Here is a 27,500-nt window from a genome sequence, read left to right on the forward strand (position 1 = left end):
TGCGCTCTTTCTTCTTCCTGCGCCTCTGCTCCTCCAGGTCCTCTAGGGACTGCAGACGGGGACAGAGACAGAAATAATGAGCAATAGGAAGTGAAGGTGATACATCAGAAATGAGCAGGCGAAAGTTATTTTGTATCGCGGCTCAGTGCACGACCAAGGCTGTCACAATGTCTCAATCTCACGCTACAATAGCAGCTGAAGTGTAGCAGTAATACTCCAGATTTTTCATTTAAAAGGTGCTGCATGTGGGCTTTTTTCACTTTTTTAAAGAATAAGATTACCTTAATATGTTTGCAGACATTTACACTGCAAAAAAAAGTTTTCAAAATGAAAGCGAGATTATTTTGCTTCCCCAATTGGCAGATTGTTTTGCTTGTTTTAAGGAAAAAACTAACTTAATTTTGACATATCATTTTTGAAAACAAGACAATATTATTTGCTTGTCTAGAAAATGCTTTTGGATTGAGGTATTTTTAGATATTCATACTAGAAACAAGTAGAAAAATCATTTTGTTGTTTGTTTGTTTGCTGTATTGATAAAGTGCATTTAAAAACAGCAAATGTTGACCAAAGTGCTTTACAAATTCAACCAAAAAACAAAATTTATACCTGTATATGTAAACAAAGATAAAATGAAGTACAATCAAATGCAAGAGACAATTTTTGCAGTGTAGGAAACAAGTTATGCCAAGTAAACAAGTGTCTATCTGAAAAACAATGATAGTAGCAGTAGTAATAATCGAAACATTAGAAACTCTCTGTAGTAGTAGTAGTCGGTGTAGTACTTGTGATTTATTCTTATTATCATTGTAGTGGTTGTTGTTGATGATTATTGCTGTTGTCCTCTCGCTTGTTTACTGTCATTATTACTATCATTATATCACTAGCATTGTTGTCACTCATCACTGACTGTTTCTTTCTATCTGTTTTTTTTCCTTTCCTGTTCCTGTTACTGTTCCTTTTGTATGTACTCTGAACCGTTTACCAAGTTTCTTTTACATGTACACACATATACATGCACAAACACACAAACCTACCAGTATTTGACTGTATTGTTGTTGTTTTTGGGTATTTTTGTTATTGTTTCATAGTTTTTGTATTTGTATCATCTCAAATTGTGTACCTTTTTGTATATTCTAATAAAAATAATAAAAACAATGCTAAAGTCAGTTATTCTCCTTTGCACCTGTGTGTTTTGTGTTGGGATGTCTGTCTTTGTTTTGGTCTAACGCCCACTGCTATTTTTTCACCTTATATTTTGGCACTCCAGGTTGCCTTGTTGGAAAACACATTCTGTCATGAATTCTACCTTAATGTATGCAAATGCGGCTGAAAATGTACAAATTAGCAAATCATACAAATATTATATTAGCTGAGCAGCTTTAAGGCTCAATTATCAGACATGCTCGCTCCAGTTTGTGTCATCAATCTGGCAACCTGCATGTGAATTGAGTCGACTAAGGAGTGGCTGATTGGAAAAAATAAAATAAAATAAAAAACACACGCTGATATTTTGAATTTTGACTGCAATACCTAGTTCAACCACTAGGTGTCAATCCAACATACTGCACCTTTAAAGGTTCAAGACATCATGGAGAACTTTTTTTTTTTAAACAGATTTGTGTGTATTAAGCATCATTTAAGACAACGTCAGCACCTGTCAGCTTTAATTTAGGAGAATACTGGATAATGTTGAGCTCTAAAATAATTTTTGGGGAGGGATCAAAATCTGTAACGTAGCACGCATATGCTTCTGAAGTGATGACGCGTCAGTTTCTCATTATTAATAGCAGAGTTTTCTTGTACTATGAGAAGACCCTGCTTCTAAATTGTTAATGACTGCATGTGCTTTCTGAAGGCAAGGCAGACCTGCCAAGCTGTGAGACCCAATGACTGGGCGAGAATAATATAATTTTAAATAATTATTAAATCACAAATTAAACTGATAATTATTACTACTATTGCTGCTGCTGCTGTTACTTCTACTATTGTTACTACTAAAAATAAATCATTGCAAAATATTTGTAATACTACAAACTATAAAATAAAAATATAATATTTTACAGTAGTTTACTGCAATATTACAATTAAAACAACAAGTCAACAATCTTTTCCACAAATTAGTCAATGAATAAACCTATGAATATTTCTGAGTTCAGTTGTCTTGAATTACAACACATTAATAGAGACATTTCTTATTTTTTTAGTTGTTCTGGGTAAAGTTGGCTAAATGAAAAATGTAAATCCACATGCAAATCATGTTTTGGAATAGGTTTGGGAATCAGGTGGACAGTACCAAGCCACCGTACACATTAGTCCATTTGTGTATTTGTTTTGCAATGCAAAGAATGCCACAGTATGTGTGTGTGTCTTACGTTGCAGAGGGAGTGTGTTCTGTGTCGAGGTGAGTCTGACGGCGTTGAGGATCTTTCTCCCTCCATTACTGAAGCGTCTGACATCACAGATGCTTGTTTCGAGTGACACGGACTGATTCTGGCCGCGGCTGATGACATCATACTGATTCCATCACCGTCACAAACACATGGTGATGCTTTCAGGACTAACACACACAAATACAAGCAGAAAACACAAAAAGATTTTGTTAAATATTCCACTAATAGTGATTAGTCTATTTTCCCAGTTGACTGTTTCCATTAGGAGTTGCAAATTGTTTGACTGCATGTTTCTAAAACAAAAATCTAAACATTAAATTAGGTCAAATTCAAAATTATTGTTTTTTTAATATCCGAGGGGGAATTTAGGAACGTCTTTATATCTCTACATAATTCTGAAATACACCTTATTTATTTATTTATTTATTTATTTATTTGTTTGTTTGTTTGTTTATTTAATTATTCATTTTTATTATTAATTGATTTATTTACTTATTTATTTATTTTATTATTCATTTATTTATTTATATTATTGATTTAATTATATTTACTCATTTATATTATTTATTTATATTTATTAATGATTGGTTCATTTACTTATTTATTTATTTAATTAATTAATTTATTTATTTATTTATTTATTTTATTATTTATTCATTTATTATTAATTTTATTATCATTTTTATTTACTTATTTATTTATTTATTTATTTATTTGTATTAGTTCATTTTATTATTTGTTTATTTGTTTACTTCATTTACTTATTTTCTTATTCAATTAATTTATCTTTATTTGTTTATTTTTACTAAATAAAATGTTGCATATAATTAGGCATATTATGCAAAAACACATTCCTCTTTAAAAACCTTCATAATATAGATACAAATATAATTGTAAAGTGGTTTAAGTGCTTCTGAAGTATTTTATGGTGTAGCACATAATAAACTAATATTTGAGAAAACAGCCTTTAATAATATGTATTGTAATTAAAATCTACAAACCCAAACTGATGTCGTGAGACAAAAAATGAACTCTGACAAAATAAACACTGTATTTTGATATTTACATTAGACTGAAAAAAGCCTCTAACCTCGAAATTAAAATATTTTGTCTACAGTTTCATGTCTTTAATGAAAAAATTAGGAAGCTAAAAGGAACTGATTGAACAGAAGAATCTTTCAGACCCAGGCAGGTCATGAGTGATTTGTATGTAAAGAGTGTGTGTACCCTGTCTGTCAATGGAGTGGTAGAGGTTCTGTTGACTCTGTCGTATGGCCGCAGTCAGAGGAAGCTCAGCATGCATCGCCCACTCCTGGTTGCCGTTGACGACGGTCTCTGTTGGCATGGCCAGTGAGTGGCGCTTCGGAACATCTTTAGTGAGAGTAGCCAAAGACTGTTTTGCCTGAAACACACAGACAGATTTAATTCAATCAGGTCCGCTTCCTCGTCCAGAGACAGTGTGTTGTAAACAAGAGTAAAATGTGTGAAAGGGAACGTGTGGCGCTGCCTACAATAACTGCTCACCGTAGTGGCAGTCTGGAGCTAAAGTTAAACTTAATCACCACAGGCCCACACAGAGTCTGCACTCGCTCAGTTCTGCTCAACACACTACATATGTCGGACTTTATCAACTGCTATCAACATTTTACATCAAGTAGTTCTTTTTATCTTCTCTGTTCTGTTTTGTCAACTGAAAAAAAAATGAATTGGAATAAAGGAACATACATATAGTTATTAAACAATTTATAACAAACAATTATTAGCCCCCCTTTTAATTATTATTACTATTTTTTATTTAATTAATTCCCAAATTATGTTTAACAGAACAAGGAAATTTTCACAGTATTTCCTATAATAATTTTTCTTCAGGGGAAAGTCTTATTTGTTTTTTTAAAAAAAAACTTTTTAAGTCAAAATGATTAGTCCTTTTAAGCTATATTATTTTTCAATAATCTACAGAACGAACCATCGTTATACAATAACTTGCCTAATTACCCCTAACCTGCCTAGTTAACCTAATTAATCAAGTTAAGCCTTTAAATGTCACTTTAAGCTGTATGGAAGTGTATGTATGTATGTATGTATGTATGTATGTATGTATGTATGTATATATAATTTTTAAAATATTTCCCAAATGGTGTTTAACAGAGCAAGGAAATTTTCACAGTATGTCTGATAATATTTTTTCTTCTAAAGAATACATTTTTTAACCATTTTAAGGTCAAAATTATTAGACCCTTTAAGCTATATTTTCTTTTTTTTTCTTTTGATTGTCTACAAAACAAACCACTGTTATACCAAGACTTGTCTAATTATGATAATTTGCCTAAATAACCCAATTACAGAGTTAAGCCTTTAAAAATTGCACTTTAACCTGTATATTTTATTTGAAAAAAATATCTAGTGAAATATTAGGTAGTGTCATCATGGCAAAGATAAAATAAATCAGTTATTAAATATAAGTTATTAAACTATTATGTTTAGAAGTGATTGAAAAAAATATAGGGGACTTCTTAAAAATACGGGGGGGGGGGGGGGGTGTATAACAATTCAGGAAGGCTAATAATTCTGACTTCAACTGTATATACAGTTATATCAAATTTGTGAAATAACTCAGTAAAATATTAATTGTTTTTCAAATATTTTCCAAGTGATGTTTAACGGAGAGAAATAATAGCTTTAATAATGATGACAATAGATAATATTTCACTAGCTATTTTAATAGTTATTTACTAATATTATTCATCTTAAAATGCAATTTAAAGGCATAACTAGGTTTATGTGGTTAACAAGGCAAGGTAGATTAACTAGGCAAGTTATTAGACAACAGTGGTTTGTTCTGCATCTGATAAAAGAGGGCTAATAATATTAACCAAAACTTATTTTTTTAAATATGCAAAAACTGCTTTTATTCTAGCCAAACTGAAAATGAGGTTAATGTGGGTAATGGAATAAAATCTTTTAGCAAACAAAAAGGAAAAGTTCTCTCTTAAAATACCACTCTAACTTCTTCTCTGCAAATTTCAGCATTTTCCCCTTCCTTTATGCGTGCAGAAAACACAAACTGTGCAGATTCCATTCTGGGCCAGGTTCAAAATCCCTTCACACCACAGTCATGCCAAACAACAAGCCAAAAAGAAAAACACCACCACCACCACAACCAAATTCTCCATCATCACTGGGTTAGGATGCTTTCCAAACTCCTAAACACAGAGAAAAACTAACATGCAGAGAGAAAAAACAAACACACTTACACACACACACACACACACACACAAAATGACACATGCTTTTTTCCATTTCTTAAAACAATCACATAGCATAAAATGTATGCACACATCAGAGGGCGGGTCAACACAGCAGACCAATCACAGAGAGAGCTTGGATTGATTGACAGGCCTGGCTGATCTTACCGACACTGTTTTAGGTGAGGCTGGTCTTTCAGGAGATCGAACAAACACACGACTCTCTAGTTTCTGAGCCATAAAGCTACTCATCTGTTAAAGAAACACACATATAAACAGCAGCACACATACACACACACACACTGCCCGACTCTTAAATTTTTCTGCTACTTTTGAGACAGATAGCATACAAACACATATTTATTAAAGTCAAATATTTGTAAACCCACTCAGCAGACAAAGTAGGTTAACCTAAAAGGCAATTCACAAAAGGATGATAAAGATAGTGACAAAGGTTTTATTCTAACAATCATTTAAAAAGTATCATATTTCACACCATAACAATAACTATGCAGAGAAATTATTTAGTTAGAATCACTTTCAGAACAAATTGTCTCAGCTGATAAATGATAAAGCAATTACAAACTATCCCAAATGTGAATTAGGTGTATTTCCATCAAGTTGTTAGAGTGGTAGACAGTGGTATTGATAACGTAGTAATCAAGAAACTGGAATTATACTAGGGCTGGGTTATTAATCTAAATGAAACATTACTGAGAAGAGCTGTAATTATCATGCACATCTTGTCAGGGTAGCACAAAGAAACTTTAAACCCCATGAAGAAGTAATCCAGGGAATGCCTATTGACCTTAATCTTGAGCCTCAAGACTTCCGGTCTAATTCACTTTCATTGATCTGTAAGGCTGATTTATACTTCTGTGTCGAGAAATCGGCATAACTCACAGTGACTGCTTTGCGCGTAGTCATGCATTTATAATTCTGCATGCTGTTTGTTTTGTTTTGCAATAACACTTCCGAAATGCTAGTTGGCAGTAGGTTAAAATGTTCCTCTGTGTCGAGTTACTTCACAGGTGTTTTGTTTTTTCTGAATGCTACCTTAATGTACAAGTAGCTTAACTTTACTCATGCAGACTTTAATCTAAGGGTAAACAAAAAACAAAAGTTTTCATCTGGGGACTACACACTAGTAAACACTCCGCTGGGCTTGCAGCTCTCATCACAGCTACCCAAGCAGACCAATCACAATGCTAGCTCTACGCGTCATTGTGACATATAGTTAAATATATTGAGAGGTGCGCGCCAGCATCAGCCACGGCAAGGGCTATGCAACCACGAGCAGTCTGCGCTGGATCATATTTGTGAGCTTGACATTGAAGTATAAATCAGCCATAAGACATTAAAAACAGCTTCTTGAGGTTTTAAACTGGTGTTTTCTTATTATATTATCCACCTTTTTAAATATAGTCATGAACACACATGTTTATAGAAAAGTAGTTAGATTGTTTTCTTCCGTTTATTATTCCTAATTATTTCTCCCATACGCAACTGAAACGAAAGTTCTAAAACTAAATCGCAAAAACAAGAGTATTTACGCATTGCAGAATAAAGTCAACAGCACTGTATTATTAACAGATGATTTACCCATTTTCATCGATTCAGCTTGACTAATAGTCAAAAGATTATGGAATCATCTCATTGAAAGATACACTTGATTTATGAAGCGAGTTTGGAGTAAAAGTGAGTTGTTATTTGTGTTAATTTTACATGCAGCTGCTATCATCACAGAAAGATACATTTTTTATTGTCTGCTTAAACTAATTTCAATTTCAACATGATTTTGCGTAGCTTGTCAGTGACCTACAACTCGTGTAGGTTTACTAGAACCAGCTTTACTGACAAAATGCACTTGTAAAATGCATTTGATCATTTGCCCAGGCCTAAATGACACCATCAGTGGAAATGAACAATTGTGTAAACTAAGTTTTTCGTTTGCCAGCGGCTAGCTCTCTGCAACTCTGAAACTAAGCAGGGCTATGCCTGGTCAGTACCTGGATGGTAGACCACAAGGGAAAGTTAGGTTGCTCCCGTAAGTGGTGCTAGTAAGGCCAGCAGTGGGCGCTCAACCTGCAGTCTGTATGGGTCCTAACGCCCCAGTATATTGATGGGGACTCTATACTGCTCAGTGATCCCCGTCTTTCAGATGAGATGTTAAACTGAGGTATCCTAGCCAAATTTACCCACTGGCCTCTGATCATCATGGCCTCCTAACCATCCCCATATGATAATTGGAAGAGATTCCCCCCAATGTGTAAAGCACTTAGAGTGTCCAGAAAAGTGCTATGTAAATGTAAGGAATTATTATTAGTATTACTTTATCTCAAAAGCATTTACATCTACAATTATTCACATAAACTCTTTTTGGCAAAAGTCTAAAACCCCCTCAAGCAAGCATGATGTTTTTCAAATTAATTAAATTAATTCAAATTAATTCAAATTAACATTAACTGTAGATATTTTTTGTATCTATTCTATTTTTGAATCATATAACATATATTTGAATGTATATTAAAACTGCAGTGCACGGGCTTAATATGGTTCGCATGTGTAGATGCAAGAATATGTATTATTATTTTTATATTTACTAAATATTGGCCTCAAGCCTGTTTTTCTACATGATGTGCATCTTACCATGGTCAGTTCAGCCTCCAGCTCCTTGATCCTGCTCTCTTTCAGGTCCAGTGCAGAACGGAGAGCACCGGCGTGTTCTGTGGCCTCTTTGGTTTGTCGCCGAAGGTCCCACTTCTCACGCTCTAACAGATCCTTCTCTCTCGCCAAAACTCTCACTGCATCTTCACTCTCCTGCGACACGAAAACAAAACATTCAGAAGGTTAAAAGTGGGAATTTATCCAGATTTAAACTTTGTAAATGTATTATTGCATGAGAAATGGAATCTACTTTTCGGTGTTGCTCGTAGTTGCGTATGAAATCTCGGAGCTGCTCCTCACGGCTCTCTAGTGTGGTGTAAAGCTGCTGCATCTGATTGACCAGATCAGTCCTCTCCAACCTCAAACGCTTCCTGTCTGTCTTCATTGCTGGAAAACAGAGAAGCAGAGATCCAGATATACATACATACATAATAATAACAAAGATTTTTGGGTTTCTCTGAAAGGACCCCTAATGGAGAACATCGTGACAACTTTTTACGTTAAATGTCCATATGAGAGTCCATATTGGAACTTTATTATATCCCTCAATTGCAAAATTATACATCCCCATATGTTGGGTTTCCAAAAAGAAAGCCTGATAAGTCTCTTAAGCGCTTTTATTGATTTAAAAATACAGTTGAAGTCAAAATGCATTTATTTAAAAAATGTTTCCCCCCAACTGCTGTTTACCGGAGAGAGATTTTTTCAATACATTTTTAAACATAATAGATTTAATAATTTCTAATAACTGATTTCTTTTGTCTTTGCCATGATAGCGATGCATATTTTGCTACTTATTTTGCAAGGCTGTTCAGCTTAAAGTGTGATTTAAATGATTATCTAGGCTATTTAGGCTAACTAGGCCAATTAGGATAATTAGGCAAACGTACTGGATAACAGTGGTTTATCCTGAAGTAAACAATCAAGAAAAAATATCTTAAGGGGGCAAATAATATTGCCCTCAAAATAGTTAAGTAATAGTTAAAAAAGAAATAAGATTTTCTTCAGAAGGAAAAATAAATGTAATAGGAAATACTGTGAAAATGTACTTGATCTGTTAAACATCACTTGAAATATTTGAAAAAAAATTAAGATTTCACTAGAGGGCTGACAATTTTGTCTTTACCTGTATAAACAATATGGGATCATAGTAATTTGTGAAATTTTGTTAATTAATAATTATTTGAGATCCTTGTAACTTTTAACTTATTTTAAAAGTCATTTTATTATAGTCTTTTGAAGAATAGTGGCAATGACAATTACTTAATATTTTGGAGCTGCACTGTGATGCTTAAAGGTTCAAGACACCCTGGAGTACTTTTTTTTATTTTTATTTTATACAGATTTGTGTGTTGAGCATCAGTTAAAAAAACGTCAGCACCTGTCAGCTTTAATTTTGGGGAAAAGTGAATAATTTTGGGCTTTTGTCAGCTAATTTTATCTTCTGGGTTTAAAATAATTTTTGGAAAGTGATCAAAATCTGTGTCATAGCCCGAATCTGTTAGTGGAGTGATGACGCGTCAGTTTCTCATTTTTATTCATGGCGGAGTTTTGTTATCCCATGAGAAGACCCTTCTTCTTGATTATTCATGACTGCACATGCTTTTTGAAAACAAGGCAGACCTGATAAGCTGTGAGACCCAATGACTGGGTGAGACCACGTCTGCTCACGGCATGGGTCATATGTGTTCCTTTAGTTTATTGCATGTTTTCCCCTGCAATGCTGTCAGAGCCGATACAGCAAAGCTGTTGATTTGCAGCAAGAATTTTTGTCGGAAGAGCTGTACAAGAATTAAAGAATGGCGGACTTTGTCTTTTATCATTTGAGTTTGTTACCATTCAGACACATCCCCTATCTATGCTTCTGTGTTTGCCAGATTACCAGCAGGGCTAATGGTTGAAATAGGCAGGGCAAGAGACCTGCTGCACTGCTTCATTGTGTCTGTCTTCAGACATGGAAATGAGGAGTAGAGAATTCCTCCTCATTTATAGATTTTATATAAACACGATTATTTTCACGATGATATAAAAAATTGTGGTTATGTGTATATGAAATCACGAATAACAAATGTAGCAGGACATTAAATTACTCACTGTTTGTTTTGTTGCATTTTTAACTTCGTAAACTATAAAATTATGCATCTCCTCACTGTTTGGGTCTCATTTTGTGAGTTAACTGACAGTTGTTCGCTCTTCTTTTTTCCCCCAGCTCTGCCGGCCAAGCCCACTCCTCCCTCTGCTCATAACACTGCATGCCCATCATGAAGCATTTTTTGAAAAAATTCGGGGGCAGACTTGAACTGAAAGAGGGGGGTTTCATGACCCTTTAAACCGAGTTGATTAAACTTTCATCAAATGATTCTTGCTCTAAATATGTCTGAAAGGACATTCTGAAATATAAATCATTGTTCTACTTGAGATAATTTTAGTATCTACAGTATTTCATGGTGAAAATGAGTGATAGTTATTTTTGATTTAATGATTTTTTTTTCAATAAAAAATAAAATTGAATAGCACAAGTACAACAAAATCAAAGCTGTTTTAAGCTCACCCTTGTGAATATATAAATAAAATAAAATAAGTTTTATTTTAAAATCTAATACAAGAAAAAAGCACATCGCGGTTTCCAAAAAGAACAGATTTTCAGGCACCACATGAGCACTAAAAATCACCATATACATTATATCGAATATCAAAAATTCTAAATTTTTGTTTGTCTGTAGGATTTTTAAATGTTTTAAAATAAGTTTCTCCTGCTCATCAAAGCTGCATTAATTTCAGCAAAAATACATTACAAATTGTACAATTGTGAAGTGTTATTGCACTATAAAGTAACTGTTCAGAAGTAGTTTATAATTTAATTTAATTATTTATTTCAGTGACTTTAAAAATGAAGATTTTTATCTTTGGATTTTAATCCAGTCTTCAGAGTCAAAAGATCCTCCAGAAATCACTCTAATATTAATTATTATTAGTATTATTATTATTATTATTATCATCATTATTATTATTATTAGTAGTAGTAGTAGTAATGATAAAAGTTATAAAAACAATAATGACTGGACTAATAATTTAATTTGAAACTGCATACAATAAGACAGTAGTTATTTACATATTTATAAATATTTAACTTTTTTTATATTCAGTAAATGCTGCTTGATGAACAAAATAATTTTCTAAAAAAAAAACATAGGAAAAAAAAAAAAACGGACCCCAAACTTTTGACAGGTAGTGCATTTTAACAGAAAAAAATTTAAATAAATAAATAATAATAATAATCAAAATAATTATAATAATATAAATATAATAATAACAATAACAATGTTTGATAATTTTGCTCTATGCAGCCTTTTTTGTATAAGATGTTCTTTGAGGAACATTAATAACTCTTACTGACCCCAAACCTTTAAACAGTAGTCTGTTTCATCATGTTGCATGATTATAGGCATCAAAACCCCAACTCCAATGTTTAATACGGAGTTATGGGTTTAAAACAAATCCTAACCCTAAGCATAAGAAACAGCAATCCTCAGCTGGAGCCTCAGCAAACACCAATAATTAAAGAAAACAATCCGAAAAAAGAAAGATAAAACAAAACAAAGATTATTTTCTCTTCTAACAATGAAATGGCTTTAAATATGCATTTTTTGTGTGTGAAAACATTTTTTTTAAATATATATTGTTGGCTTTTCTAGTTTTCTCCTGAAAAATCAAAGTGCGTCAAGACTTTTATAGCTATCAACTTTCTGCTCTGATTTAAACAGCGTGAATTAAAATCTGATTTAAAAGGAGGCTGAGAGAATGCAATATCCCAGATGAATCACTAAAAAATAAAAGATTTACTCATCTGCCCATTATAACAGAGAAGCTAAATGTCCTCCATCAGGGAAATTTTATGCAGTAATATCACATCTTAAACATTATCTGCATTTAAAAGGATTTTCTTACGCTCTTTAAATTGCGGCCTCAATCCATTTAAACACAATTTGCATGTAAACGTTGCCATTTCCACATGGCTATTATTCTGTTGATGTCCGAGATGTCCATTTCTACACTCCAGTCTCTCTCTCTATTTCCTTTTTTTGGGGGTGTCTCTCTTTCCAGCTGGCTGTGGTTAATACTGTGCGATAACAGAGGCAGTAATTGACTGTTTTAGGTTGTTTGTAGTTTCTGCTCTGACTTGCAAATTGCAGCTCATCTTTTCCAAGGACATTGAGTCCATTCACCCACCACTTAAAGACTCATTATACAGGAGCCAAACGCCACACAAAAAACCTTTTACACACTCATGCTCGCGCACACACACACATATATACAGGAACACCTGGTAGGAGGTGGACAGAGATTGTGAATAGCGGTCAACATTCAGATCAGTAGAGCCTCGAAAAAAAGCTGTTAAGATTTTCTCACAAGCTGCAGGTTGAATTGTATCCTATATGTTTCTTTTCCATTAGCTCACGCACAAATTATATTATGGGTTACTTGAGATTTTAATCTCTTGGAGATGTGGATTTCCACAGAAGAAATGTGCAATGGTTGTTTCAGAATGACTCAATGATTTCATTAACAGACTGTGATATTAACAGGATATTTCACCTGTGTATTTTTGAGCAGCTTGATATGGCAGCTCTCATACGGTTAAGCAAACTACAGATGACGGCGCTCTTGAAGTGTTGCCATGCCCACTTATGTTAAGCATCTTTGGCCTTGTTGTTTAGGCTTGGAGTTTTTAGAGTGAACAGATGCTGCTAGTTATACGTTTGTATTAATTTTTAGAAAAGTTTTCTAGTTCTTAGTGCTTAGACCAGGGATGGGCAAACTTGATCCTCGAGGGCCGGTGTCCCTGCAGAGTTTTGTTCCAACACTAGTCAAACACACCTGAACAAACTAATCAGTGTCTTCAAGATCACTAGAAATCTATAAGCAGGTGTTTGATTAGAGTTGGAGCTAAACTGTGCAGGACACCGACCCTTCAGGACCGAGTTTGCCCACCCCTGGCTTAGAAACTAGTTCTTATTAATTAGATACTCATTTACACACCATAACTTATTAGATATACATTAGTAATTATTTATTGGACATTATAACTTATTATTAGGATACTAGTACTCATTCTTGAGATTCTTGTATTTTTTAAATAGATACCAGTTCTTATTCATGAGGCACTTTTACACTGTATCCTTCTGATTGTATCCCTGATCATAATTTACTACATAGTTTGTATTCATCCCTTTAGGCAAAGTATACATTTTGAGAATGAAGCGTGGCTGCGGCTTGAAAACGATACTTAAATACATTTCAAACCAGCGTATCGCAGGTTACTTCAGGAGGAGGCGTGAATTAATTTAGCTAAACTGCGACATTGTCATCTTACAGAAATATTACCAACGATCCATCAGTAATGTTTTTCCCCTCTCTCTCTCCGTTTAAAATTGTTGTTAAAGCGCTGCCAACAAATATTTTTCCTCCACATCTCATTATGCACAACGCATCCGCTATAGCAGCTGGATTAGTCCAAAAAGGCTAAGTACTTTTTATGGTTGGGTCTGTTTTAGTTTAGATCATATTCCCACCACAAACGAACCGCTCCAGTGTTCGTTTGAAAGCATAGCAAGACTACCTCTTTAAGAAGGTCTCTTTTTTGGTGTGCACTCGAGTTTGTGCTGCATTCACACCTGCCCAAACGAACCACACGAAAACGAACTCTAGTGCGATTCAACCAACTAAATAAGACAGTTGTGAAAACACCCTGTTGTCTTTAAACTATGAAGTAAATTAACTACAGTGTAAAAATGCTGGGTTCCACGCAATTCCTTCATGTCTTTCCAATGCAAATCAATGAAGTAAACTCAATGGTTTTTACAATTTGAAGTTGATGGAACATAAAACAATTAAGTTGTCCCCAAAAAAAAACTCAAGAATTGTGTTGTCTCAGCTCATTTTAAATAAGTAATTTTAACAAGCAGCAAAAATGTTTTGAGAGTATGCACAATACATAAAATACACACAATAATAACAGTTACAAGTTACAAAAGGATTACTTTAAGTAACTAATAATTTTTTACACTGTACTGTCATCAATAATGACTGTTTTACTGTTACTCATAACAAATTTTTTACCATTGATTCTGTGGTGATCTTTTATTGAGATTTCAACTATTCAGTTAAAAATAGTATGCATGCAGATGTGACTAGTATTTTGATTAGATTTTATATATTTAAAGTATATACATTAAAGCATATATATATAGTGTAGTATTTATGTTATTTAAAAGTTACCCAGTATTAGGTACCCAGGTATACTACACTTTAAACTAATACTTTAATAGTATACTCAAAAAATTATGTAACTGCTTTTGCAAGCAATTTATTTAAAATGAGCTAAAACAACACAAATGAGGAGACTTTGGGACAACTTCATTGATTAATGTTCAATCCACTTTAATGCGTTAAGTTAACATAATCGATTTGTGTTGGGACAACACGAATGAACTGTGTGGAACCCTACATTTTTACAGTGTAGTAATTAATTATTTCATAATAACACTTCTATATTAGGCATAAGTTTATATTTATAGAGTAATATTTATTCACTATATAGCTCTTATTTATAAGATACTGTTTTTTATTTTATTTTTTGCTATTTTTTCTATTTACTGGTAAGATTTATTTTATTGAACTTTGCTGTGGCTATTCTGACTAGTCATATCATGAATGAATTATGACTTGTAAGAAAAAAGGTATTAAATGTATAAGTGTCTAATCAATATACTATCTCATGAACAAGTACTATTAGCATCTGTTTAATAGGTTTGAGTGCCTAATGAATAAGTACAAGTATATAATAAATAAGAAATAGTGCTTATTAAGTCCTAGTCTACTCAATCTTAGTAGTTAATGAATATACACAGTCCTAGTACTTAACAGAGAAGATATTAGATCAAAACAATAAATAGTAGGATGAAAATAGAATCAGTTTTTATAGAATAAAAGTTAAGAACAAGATTAAAAACTAAGATAATCTGACAAATAAATTTACCATACACTGCGCACACAAAAACAGACAAACACAGACACAGACAAACACACAATCATCACTGCAGTCCAGTTACTGCTCAGATGAGCGCAGGAGAAAACACCTACTATGCCAAGCTGTTTAACACTCAAAATTGCCATTTAACTCTCCCTGATCTAGCATGTGAACACACAAAAACATCTATTTCTGATTCAGTCTTACACCGGGCTTTGAGGCTCACAGGAGAAACTAGATTTCAACACAAAGTCAGACAAAGGAGAGCAGAATCCCCTGATACCTAAACAGCGGGAATATTGTGGCAGTTTTCTGGTCATTGCTGTACTGATTACTTCTGCATTTTACAACTACGTTGCAGAAATTGAGCTTCAGCACAAAAATGGAGAAGCGAGATGACAAAACATTATTGGGGTATTTCAGTTCTCTGCAGATTTAAAAGTCTCCTTTAAAACATCATTTCCACAGTGAAAACTGCAATATCACCTTTGGATGTCAGTCATTTTACACCCTCTTTAAATTGTATATTAGCTCAGAGTTATATTTGTTGGAAATAAAAATGAAGAAAATATTCAGTAAGTAAAACTAGAGTGACTAACAACTGGTGGTTAATAGACTTTTCATTAAAATGTGATGTTGGGTCCTCATGTAGATTAGACAAGCTGGTCAATTATATTTAGTTTTAGGCCTTTAGGAGTTTTATATTTCATGTTTTTTTTTTTTTTTTTTTTTTACAAACAATACAGTGAACTATGTGATTTTAATTAAAATGTATGTGATTTTAATGGTAAAACTGTAAAAATGTCACAGTAACAATCTGTTATTTGGTTAATAGTTTAAGGTTCCTTAATATTTATGGTGAATAACTGAATGGACTTTCTGAGAATTCCTTGAATGATACTTAAAACTTTTTAGTTTTGTTGCTGTTGATAATACAATGTAATATCATTAGCAGCACCACCTGCTTTTGGATGGTTTTTTTTTTGTAAAAAAAACGATACAATGTGTATTATATATTAGTACAACTAATTCATTGTAGTAATTCAATTAAAACATTGGTGAATTAACACAATATAAAGTAATGAAACACATTCTTGTAAATGTAGAAATTATTTTTAGTGGTAAAATTTTGACAACCACAGCAGTTTTTTTTTTTGTTTTACTATACATTTGCATTTATTTTCTTTTTGATGTGTAGTGTATGCATGCAAATGAACATATAACATTATTTTTTTTATAAAATAAAATAAAATAACATAAAATGAAATATGGAGTTTGCATGTTCTCCCTGCATTCACATGGGTTTCCTCCAAGTGCTCCTGTTTCCCACACAGTCCAAAGACATGCGGTACAGGTGAATTGGTTAGGCTAAATTGTCCGTAGTGTATGTGTAAATTAGACTGTATGGATGTTTCCCAGAGATGGGTTGCAGCTGGAAGGGCATCCGGTGCATAAAGCATATGCTGGATAAATTGGCGGTTCATTCCGACCCCAGATTATTAAAGAGACTGAGACCAAAAAAATAAAAATAAAATAAAAGATAAATAAAATAAAATTAAATTAAATTAAATAATTAGTGCTGGGCAAAAACTATTCAGAAATAATCTCATCCAAAATAAAAGTTGTTTTGATATCATTTAGGTGTGCATACTATGCATATTTGTTATGTATATATAGAAATACACACATGCATGCATTAATTTTGATAAATAGTTTATTTATTTTTAGATGTAACATAGATGTAATATATAAAATTTACAATCTACAAATGTGAATTTTTTCTATCTATGTGTGTATTATACTGTATAATACACATATACACATATATTATGTCAAAACAAACTTTTATTTTGGATGCAATTAATCACGATTAATCTTTTCCCAGCATTAAATCTAATCTAATCTAATCTAATCTAATCTAATCTAATCTAATCTAATCTAATATAATATAATATAATATAATATAATATAATATCCGGGTGCTCCAGTTTCCCCTTCAGTCAAAAGACATATATATGGTGTAGGTGAATTGAATAAACTAAATTGGCCGTAGTGTATGAGGGTGTTTGAATGTTTCCCAGTACTGGGTTGCAGCTGGAAGGGTATCCATTGTGTAAAACATATGCTGTGGCGAATCCTGATGAATAAAGGGACTAAGCAGAAGGAAAAAGAATAATATAATATAATATAATATAATATAATATAATATAATATAATATAATATAATATAATATAATATAATATAATAATTATTATAATAATATAATAATAATACATTATATATTATTCTAATATTAATAATAATTCTCCAAAAATAAATGAATGCAAGTGACATTTTAAAAATAAAATGTAAATCTTACGAATCACTATAAATCTATAAATTCAATAAATGAATGACGCAAAAGATTATGTTTTGTCAGAATCTTTTAAGAGCACACATTTAGGGTTTTCAACAGTACAGTTTAGTTGAACTGAACAGGTCTACACTGTTTGCTGGGAGCTGCAGGTGAAAGGTCAAGCTGATGGTGTTGGTTCTCACCTTGCAGTGCCTCCTTGGCTCTGTCCAACTCCTGCTCCTTCTGTGTGAGCTGCACTCGGAGCTGAGAGACGGACATCAGCTCCACAGAGCAGCCTCCTCCTGTCTCCTCCAGCTCCCGGTTCAACATCTCCCTGACCTGCTTCAACACGGACACCTCCTCCTGCAGACGCAGCACCTCCTCATGCAGCAGCACTACAGAGAAAGAAACACAGAGAGCTTTTTAGCAAACAGTCACGTAGCACTGTGATGTGTCCCTTATTTATGTGAAGTGTCCTACAAACACGGTCACAGTTCAATGCTTCGTCCTTTCAAATGATTTACGGTCATTGTTATGGGAAGTACACTGAAACACTGGAAAGAATATTAAATGTAACTGCAAATAAAAGAAAGCATTTATTTATACTGCATACCACCACATCTTCCCTATTTCTACAACCTTTCTACCTTATTTTCACTGCTCATATAATCAAAATTTCAACATTTTAATTTATTTTTTAAAACAAAAATTCTCATACAAAAAATGTAATTAAAGAATGTAACATTATTTTCCCAAAGTAAAAATGAAGGTCTCTCACATTTCATAAAAGCAACATGAATAGTTTCTCATTTTGAACAAAAGGGACAATTGACAATGAAATTCACTATTGAGAACTGGAATAAAAGTGTTAACCGAAATAGCCTAAAAGAAAGAGAGGAAGAAAGAAAGAAAAAAAGAAAGAAAGAAAAATGATGAAAAAATAAATAAACAAAGGAAAGGAAAATGAAATAAAATAAAATTAGAAATAAAAACAAAATACAACATTTAGAATTTATTTCATAGTGCCCATGTTCCACATAATTTAGTTGCTACTACAGTTGCAACAGAACAGTAACTGATGCATAATTACATGCATTAATTCTAAATTAAAGCTGATGATTTGACATAATCTTTATCATATGAAGCACAATAAAAATAAAAAAGTAACCCTTTAGGGGCCGTTAACACATCATGTCTAAGGCCCTGTTTACACTAATACATTTCAGTTTTAAAACTGTTTTAGAATAAAAACGATTTACGTCCACACTGGTGTTTTACCTGCCATTTCTTAAAAGATCTCCATCCACACTGTCAGCTGAAAACGCACATTACGTGGCTACACACACACACACACACACACACACACACACACACACACACACACACACACACACACACACACACACACACACACACACACACACACACACACACACACACACACACACACGCGCACACACACACACACATGCACGCATGCACGCACACACACACAATATATATATTTTTTGTACATTTTAAAATATACAGTGCTAAGCAACTATAAGTAGACCTCTCACAAATCTATCTTTAAATTCAGATATTTAATAGGAAGCTTAACAACATTACATTTGTGCATATACATTAGATTAGTCAGTGAAGCCAAATCTGAGGCTTATCAAAATAACTTAGGATAACGGTCAAAAGAATTAAAAAAATATTAAATAAAAATTTTTAAAAAGAGGAAAAATCAGGAGAAGCAAATAAATTGGAAATATTTAGCTGAAATTTTGTAGGTTGTAATTTTTTTTTAGATGTTTTGCTTAAATTTAATTGTATCATCTTTCAATTTCTAAATATGTTTGGTGACTAAAATATAATTTTAACAAAAATATCTGTTGAATAAATCTGTTTTGTTTAAATGCACCAAAGTGGCTATATTCCCTGTGAAAGATTAGTTTTCAAAATGTGCACTTAATGTGCAATGGGTGTACTCAATTATGCTGAGCACTGTATATATTCAAAAATGTACTCGTTCATAATGATGATTTTTCTTACTCTATTTAGAACTTTTAGGCAAATGTTTGATTAAGAATGTAGAAATATAACATAAACATGAATGAAATACAAAACATTTATCAAAAACTATTAATTACAGGTCCAACATAAAATATTGGTAAATAAAATGCAAAATTACTTTCTTCAAAATAGCAACTTTCTGGCCATGCTGTTATTTACATTTCTTCCTCCATTCCTGTGGTGGTGTGTCAGATTGCACTTATGCAAATGAGGAAAAGTATTACCATAAACATAATATTTTGCAACACCACAAAATAAAATAGAGCACGATATGTAACAATTCACTTTTTTAGTCCATCTGATTTATATCACAGCTCTAATTCAGAAGCTATTTAAAAAAATTGTACATTAAATAAAAATTTTACAAATGCAATGGCTGGAATTACTGCAATGCAATCAACATTTAGCACCAGAACTATTCCTAAATCCATCAAAGCAGTGCATCCACGCAACAACTCGGTACACAATATGCAAATGTTCCTCCTACACGCATCCTGAACAAGTAGATCTCAACAGGTGCGGAGACACAAACATGAGAGCATTCCTGTCATTTCTGCGCAGGGAAGCTACAGAAGCGCTGTGTAGGTAAAAGGGTAAGCTGCCACTTCAAGTAAAATGTAACGAAACCACAGTAGCCATGCACTGAATGTACAAAAAAAAAAAGCATACATTAACGAAATGTACACAAGACATGCAAAAAAAATCAAATGTGGAACAACAATAGCAACTTTCATTGCACTTTAAAAGCACTTACATAGATTTTTTTACATGGAGAGGATAAATATGCATGCAGACACAGTAGTGTGGGAATAAAACCAGATAGTATGAAACGGTAGCTGGGAGGTGTGTTGTAATATGAGGTGTGTGTGGCATTTATAATGAGCTTTGACCCGTGTCTGTCTGGCTCACGTTCATTTGTATGACACATTTACGTATTTGTTTGAATCGCTGCCTATTCCGAGGAGTTTAATCATATTTATTGTCTGAATCACCCTCTATCCTCTATAAAATACAGCCAGGACATCAAATGAGTCTAAAAAGCACAGTATTCTGCTAAATATTCCAATCACAGTTGGCGCGGGAGCGTGCGATTTGGAACAGGTGAGGAATCCTGAACACCTGGTGTTTCTCTTTGTCAGAACAGGCTGAAGCCTTGACACTGGCATCCAATGCAGCTCCAGAATTTGCTTTAGTTTACTTTGAGACGGCAGATCTACGCAACAGCACTGCAGATTCCACAGGCTGAATTATGTGGATTAGCTGTAAGACTCGAGCATCAACTAATCCAAAAATGAGGCTCCAGAATGCAGATGCAGCTCGAGATTAGCTGGGTTCGGTGAAGGGTTACAGCCACCTCTTGCCCTGGAGTTTCTTGTCCAGACAGGACCTTTTTATTGTTCTTTGTTATGTAATTGTATGTTTTTTTTTTTTTTTACCTGGACCTTTCATACGTGCCTTGCTATTTTTAGGGCTATTAAAAACAGGATATCGGGTCCAATTTAAACAAGTGAGTCACATGCACTCAGCTTGAATGCACAGTGGTCCAAAAACAACATCCGTGCAACAATTAGATTGTTTCGCAGTGGTTTGGAAGTGAAATGTCAAGTGAGAGGTACTAAAGGTGTTTAATTTTCTCTAAAACACATAAGAATGACTATGGCAACTCATAAATCAAATGAGTGAAAAGTGGCCTAAAAAGCTACAACTTTAACAAGCTAGAAAATTACATACAACCTACACCAAAGTGATGTTTACACGTCAAATTGTTAAAACACAACACAAGATTGTCTTTTTGAAGACTTCATTTACATGGCTAAAGTGTTTTGGGAGTGTTTAAAGGGGACCTATTATGCAAAAATCACTTTCATAAGGGGTTTAATCGTAGTTGCGTGGCACCCAACTTCTAGTGGCAAAAATGTAATAATTTTCTTTTTTATAATCACACTTAATAAAAACAGTCTGGAGAAACCCTTTGATAGACATTCTCGATTTGTACATGTCATTAGAGGAGCAAAGCCCCACCCATTAGTGACGTTCTCTCGCTCATTTGCATAGGACATTAGTCATGTTTTTAAATCAGACACTATGCTGACACACAGGCATTTGTAGCTCCGCCCGGTATTGAAAAAAGGATCTTATTTGAATTTAAAGTGACAGGCATGGTACAATTAAGATCAAAGCATAAAAAAGCAGTTTCAATAAGTAATAAATATTATTTGTGTGGTATTTTGAGCTGACATTTCACGTAAACACTTTATGGACACCCTTTATAACTATACCATTATCATTTTAATCTAAACTACAAAAAAAAAAAAAGATTTTTTTGAAAACAGTGAAGTCATTTACATTTATTAAATTTTCATTCTATTGTCATGTGGGAGTACTTGATAGTGATGGGAAGTTTGGGTCATTTTAATCACTCGGACCTATCATCAAGATGAAACTTTTTTTTCAGGTCATTTCCTTCAATTTGCCAAAATAACATTAATATGTTACGAGATGTTTCCAAACTCATCTACAACTAGCCCAAACGCTGAAAACACTACAAACAAGTCATAACTAGATTGCTACTATACAATACAACAAGAAAGAGAAAAGAATCATTCATTGTTTACCTGCTGTTTTATCTATGTATAGCTCTGCTCACCTCTTCTGGCATGTCTTCAGATATGAGTCGTTCGTTCACCTGACACTGACTGTCATATATAAGCATCATCAATGTGTACAGTCTGAATCAGAAACACCTATGTTTATTTCACCTTTTGAGTCTTTGAGTTTTTTTGAGTCGTCCGTTCATCATGTGACAGCATGTAAAGAGAGATGACTCAAAAACGTAGGATCAAGAAATGAACAGATCTAATCTTTTAGATAAATGGATATGATTGGCTTCTGTTTTTCACATGATGAACAAACAACTCAAACCAAAGACTCGAGAGATAAACGGATCAAATGTTTTCCCAGCTCTGACTGCATATGATTGGCTTCTGACGCATAGTGTTTCTTTGCAAACTCAAAATTCCTTCCAAAAGTATTTTCCTGCCATGCATAAAACAGCATTTTATTTGCTTTTGCATGTGAATGGCGATTGTTTACATGACAACAAATATATATATTTGTATTTATTTGTATATATATATATATATATATATATATATATATATATATATGTGTGTATATATATATATATATATATATATATATATATATATATATATATATATATATATATATATATATATATATATATATATATATATATATATTAGGGATGTGCGGAGCAGCCGGTATTTGTATTTGTATTTGTTGAGGGGGAAAAGTATTTGTATTTGTATTTGTATTCGAGTAAAATTCAAAATGGCGCAGAAATATATATTTTTTCTATTACACTTCTAATTTACGTTATAGTGAAAGTATTGTTTAATTATACCCATTATATAAATTATAGATATGCAATATTGGCTGTTGTTTTTGAACATGTGATAAGAAATGTCATTGAAAAGAAAATAACATAGAAGCCATTATCTCATCCATGGTTAAACCAACAACTAATAAAATACCATTGTGAATATTATGAACCCCACCACCACCGTTCTTGTTGAAGGACACTGAATAGACAGAATAAAAACAAATAATACTTCAAAAAAACTGTTCTTCTGAAAGAACTTTTTTCCAATGGACAGAATTCCAAAAATAAGCTAAATAAATCTAAATAAAACCCTGCCTGGGAGATCTGGCAGAACAAAGTATTCTATATAATACTAAAAGATGCAGCCCTGCTATTATCATCTGCCAGCCACAAAAAAGACACAAAGTTTGTTTGTTTGTTTATTTAGAGATATCTGCAAATATTTTTCAATGGAAGTCAATGGAGGAATATGACTAGTCAGTCATAATATATTTGCAGATATTTCCAATCTGAATTATAATTATGACAAGTCAAAATATAATTAGAGATATCTCTAAATATATTTATGGATAGTCTGAACAAGGTTTAAATGCTAAAACGGCTTGCCATACGCACAGTGGCACAGTGGAGATTTCTCTAGTTATATCGTTTCAGTCGTTTGTTATGCAGTGACATGCAGTCAAATATTTCGCCAAACAGTCCTTAGGGATGCGGTGACACGCAGTCAGATATTTTACCGGACAGATCCGCCACTTTTGGCGCGCATAAACAATCATAAAGCTCTCGTGCTGCAGGAATGAGGAGGTCTGCTGAAGGCGCACAGCTTACGTGCAGTGAGAGGTTTGCGTCTTTAATAAACTACGGCAGTTGGCGATCACTGAACAGTAAGAATGATTAATAAATCCATATGAAACAGTCCCTTAAAAGTCATGTCTCGCTTTCAGTTTCGGGCTTTGGCGCGTTTTGCACTGAGCGTGTGTCTTTCTCTCTCTCTCTCTCTCTCTCTCTATTTATATATATATAAATTAAAAAAATTAAAATAGCATCAGCTGAAGCTTTGAGGATTTTTAAATCATGTTTCACAGTGAGATGCAACTATGATCAGCTCAAATATGTTGTTTTTCATGCTATGGAAGTCAATGGTTACCAGTCTCTAAACATTTTTCAAAATATCTTCTTGCATGGTAAACAGAAAAAAAGAAAGAAAACCATAAAGGTTTGGAATCACTTGAGTAAATAGTGAGTCATTTTTCATTTTTTGGTGAACTACCCCTTTACATTTTAAAACTCATGCAGCATTAGCTGTTTAATAACTATAAATCACAATTTTAGGACCCTAATCACATTCATCGACTTAAATAATAATAAAACAAAATCAAGCAAAATGGTGTCTGAAAATGATGCGAAACTTAATTTAACTTTACTGAGCCATTCTTTCTGTCAGTTCCACTTTAAACTAAAGGCCACATAGCTTGATGTTTTATTAGCTCTAGCAGTGACATTAATACATTTTAAGTGTGACAAAGAAGGAAAATAGCAGAGAGAGAAACTGAGAGAGGCATATGTGTGGGCTTTGCGTGGAATTTAAAGAGTTTTGAGTGTCTTGGCCTTTGAGGACACTGCAGAAAAGGCCAGAGATCTGATATCCACGTTCTGAAAGGTTCGATTAATTCTATTAGTGCAGTCAACCACAAAATGAGTCAGTGGGCCTCAGGGAGACGACTGGAGGAGGACTAAGCATTGACTTCAAATACAGCAAATGCAGGCATATATTCATCACTGGTTCATGACATGACTTTAATGGACATCTGAAGAAATGAGCTGGAAAATGGCAACTTTCTATTGGTAGTTCCACAAATAATGTGTCCCCTGACCTTTGTTTAAACAAAGCTTTAGGCAACATTTAAAATGATAGGCTTATGTATAAGTGACTGGTCAGCATTTCTTTGTATTTTATATGTACTTGACATGTATTTTTATGTAAAGAGTGGTTGTACCAAACAAACATTTACTTAACAAACTTACTTGTGTAAATGTCTGTTGTTAGATAAATAACAGTTCATCTAAATTCTTAGCTAATATACAGCTTAAATTACCATTAGACAAATACTATTTGCATTTATTCTTATTTTTATTTTTAAATCATTGTTTTGTTATTTTTATTTTGATTGTAAAATTATTACTCATGTTTAAAATCAAAAACTTTTTAAGTCCAAAGAGAGAAATGGACTATTTTTTTATTCATATTTTGTGCTGTATTTGGTTACTGAGCAGCAATAAACAACACTTTAAAATATTAGCAGTTTTTCTGTGATTTTCTAAACTAGCAGTGTTTTGAATTTAATAAAAGCATAACAATCAAGATTACCATGAAACCATCATTATTCTTCAGACTATTAAATTGTTCAACCAATATCTATAATCGTTGCATCTCTAATTGTCACGTAGTTTAAAACATATCATATGAATGTGTTTGAATGTAGAAGAAGCCTACTTGAGCAATACACTAATTGTTTTGTGCTTCGAAATACAACAATTAAATACTTTTGTAAAAAAAAAAACACATTGTACAATGCAGCGATATTATGTAGTTTCAAAATACAATACATTAACGTTTTAACGTAGAAAAAGCCAAGGTGGGTGTCTTAAGGTGCAAAAAAAAAAAAAAAAAAAAAAACAGCATATGGGATTTGATATTGCTGTTGTGTCATCATCTCTTAAATTGTCATATAAAAAGTCATATCTCTCCAGCCCCTCATCTGGGATGTTTTTCATGAACTGGCCCCCATGACAAACTAACTGAAGAGCCTTGTCCAACATTGTACACTCTTACAAGCTGTAAACAGGCCACTTCTTTACTCTTGCTAAAAAAAAAAAAGAGTCCCACATTCAAGATAAGTATGATACAAGCTTAACTAAACCTTAAAACGAGCAATACTTTACCATTGTTGGAATCTCACAAGGAAATGTTGTATCCAATCAAAAGCAGCCAAGGATATGCATATAACAATCCTGTGTGTAATGTAACAGCCGTTTTGTTCTAATTGGCCCATTTTAATACAAGCTCACTTAAACCTAAAAATAAGCGATAAATGACCATTGTTGTAATCTCACGAGGAAACATCAAATCCAATCAAATGCAGCCTAGGATGAGCATATTAATGATAGTGTGTGCAATGTAACAGTCTGTGTTTTGTTCCGATAGGGCTGTTTTATTACAAGCTTAGATAAACCAAAAAATAAGCGCTAAATTACCATTGTTGTAATCTCTTGAGGAACATCATAGCCAATTAAATTCAGCCTGGGATCTGCATAATAATTATCCTGTGTGTGGTAACAGTCTGTTTTTTTTTGTTTTGTTTTTTTGATCGGCCTGTTTTTTCATCAGGATTTTATACTCACAGGATTTACAACAGAATGAAGAAACTATGGTGTTTGAGACTCACAGTATGTCATTACCATGAACTCAACACTTATTATTCAGCTATGCCTTTCCAGAATTGAATTCAAGGCACGTTTAATAAATTAAATCGCAAATGCATGGAACAGAATCTCTCAAAACAGCCATTCAAAACAACAGCAGTTATGATTGTTCAAACCTCACTTTTTATCAATATCTGCATTATACACAAAGTCTGAGTTGATAAAGAAGCCGCTGGATATTTACAGTGTATATTTATGTATATGTGTGTGCGTTTGTCTATCCTGGAAGGCCTGTGCTTGAGTTTATGTCGAGTGGGATGAAGTGATGCCAGGCCTGTCCAATGTGATAAATACATCTCCCATAGTCCCACCACACTCTGTGTTATCGCTCCTCTGATGCAAACAGCTCCCCGACACTGCATCAATGAAGGTTTTGTCTGCTCTTAAAAATGAATTATACACTAAACAGAATGCTGACGCCATTTAAAAGTAACAGCCATTCATTTTCTCATAAACGTTCATGCTTTTTTTGGACATTTATTCCTGTAGAGTCACCCTCAACAAATCATTCGAGGAAATAAACAAGACATTTGAAGCCTTCCTCCTACTATTAAGTCATGTTTATGTGGGAGTACTTCAGTGTTGATTTAATTAGTCCTGCAATATGACACTTCATGAAATAAAATTTTTCAATATTAATAAGCAGGAAATGAGCAAATAAAGATATATTGTGTACAATTATTTATATAATGTTGTAATTGGGCAACACAGTGGGTCAGTGGTTAACACTGTCACCTTACAGCAAGAAGACCGCTGGTTCAAGTCCCAGCTGGGTCAGTTGGCATTTCTGTGTGGAGTTTGTATGTTCTCCCTGTGTTCGTGTGGGTTTCCTCCGGGTGCTCCGGTTTCCCCCACAAGTCAAAAGACATACACTATAGGTCA

The 27,500-nt window shown here is 33.3% G+C and overlaps 1 protein-coding gene and 1 long non-coding RNA gene across 8 annotated transcripts in view; both read right to left on the reverse strand.

Annotated features, from left to right (window-relative positions):
* The window catches only part of LOC147842651 (uncharacterized), a 464,331-nt gene that overhangs the window by 241,958 nt on the left and 194,873 nt on the right, over positions 1-27,500 (reverse strand). The gene's annotated exons all lie outside the window — the stretch shown is intronic.
* The window catches only part of kazna (kazrin, periplakin interacting protein a), a 154,683-nt gene that overhangs the window by 14,813 nt on the left and 112,370 nt on the right, over positions 1-27,500 (reverse strand). For 4 of the 7 annotated variants that reach the window (XM_087262548.1, XM_087262549.1, XM_087262550.1 and 1 more), the window contains 7 exons: positions 17,875-18,066; positions 8,556-8,692; positions 8,288-8,458; positions 5,807-5,890; positions 3,621-3,795; positions 2,376-2,560; positions 1-49 (listed from right to left, as the gene is read on the reverse strand). The exon at positions 1-49 is cut by the window's left edge. In XM_087262548.1, the coding sequence (XP_087118674.1) occupies positions 1-49; positions 2,376-2,560; positions 3,621-3,795; positions 5,807-5,890; positions 8,288-8,458; positions 8,556-8,692; positions 17,875-18,066 (993 nt within the window). The remainder of the gene's footprint in view (positions 50-2,375; positions 2,561-3,620; positions 3,796-5,806; positions 5,891-8,287; positions 8,459-8,555; positions 8,693-17,874; positions 18,067-27,500) is intronic. The other 3 variants (XM_087262551.1, NM_001128289.1, XM_087262552.1) reach the window with 1 other exon arrangement.

This window comes from Danio rerio, chromosome 8, assembly GCF_052040795.2.
Source record: "Danio rerio strain M-AB ecotype USA chromosome 8, GRCz13ab, whole genome shotgun sequence".
Lineage (NCBI taxonomy): Eukaryota > Metazoa > Chordata > Actinopteri > Cypriniformes > Danionidae > Danio > Danio rerio.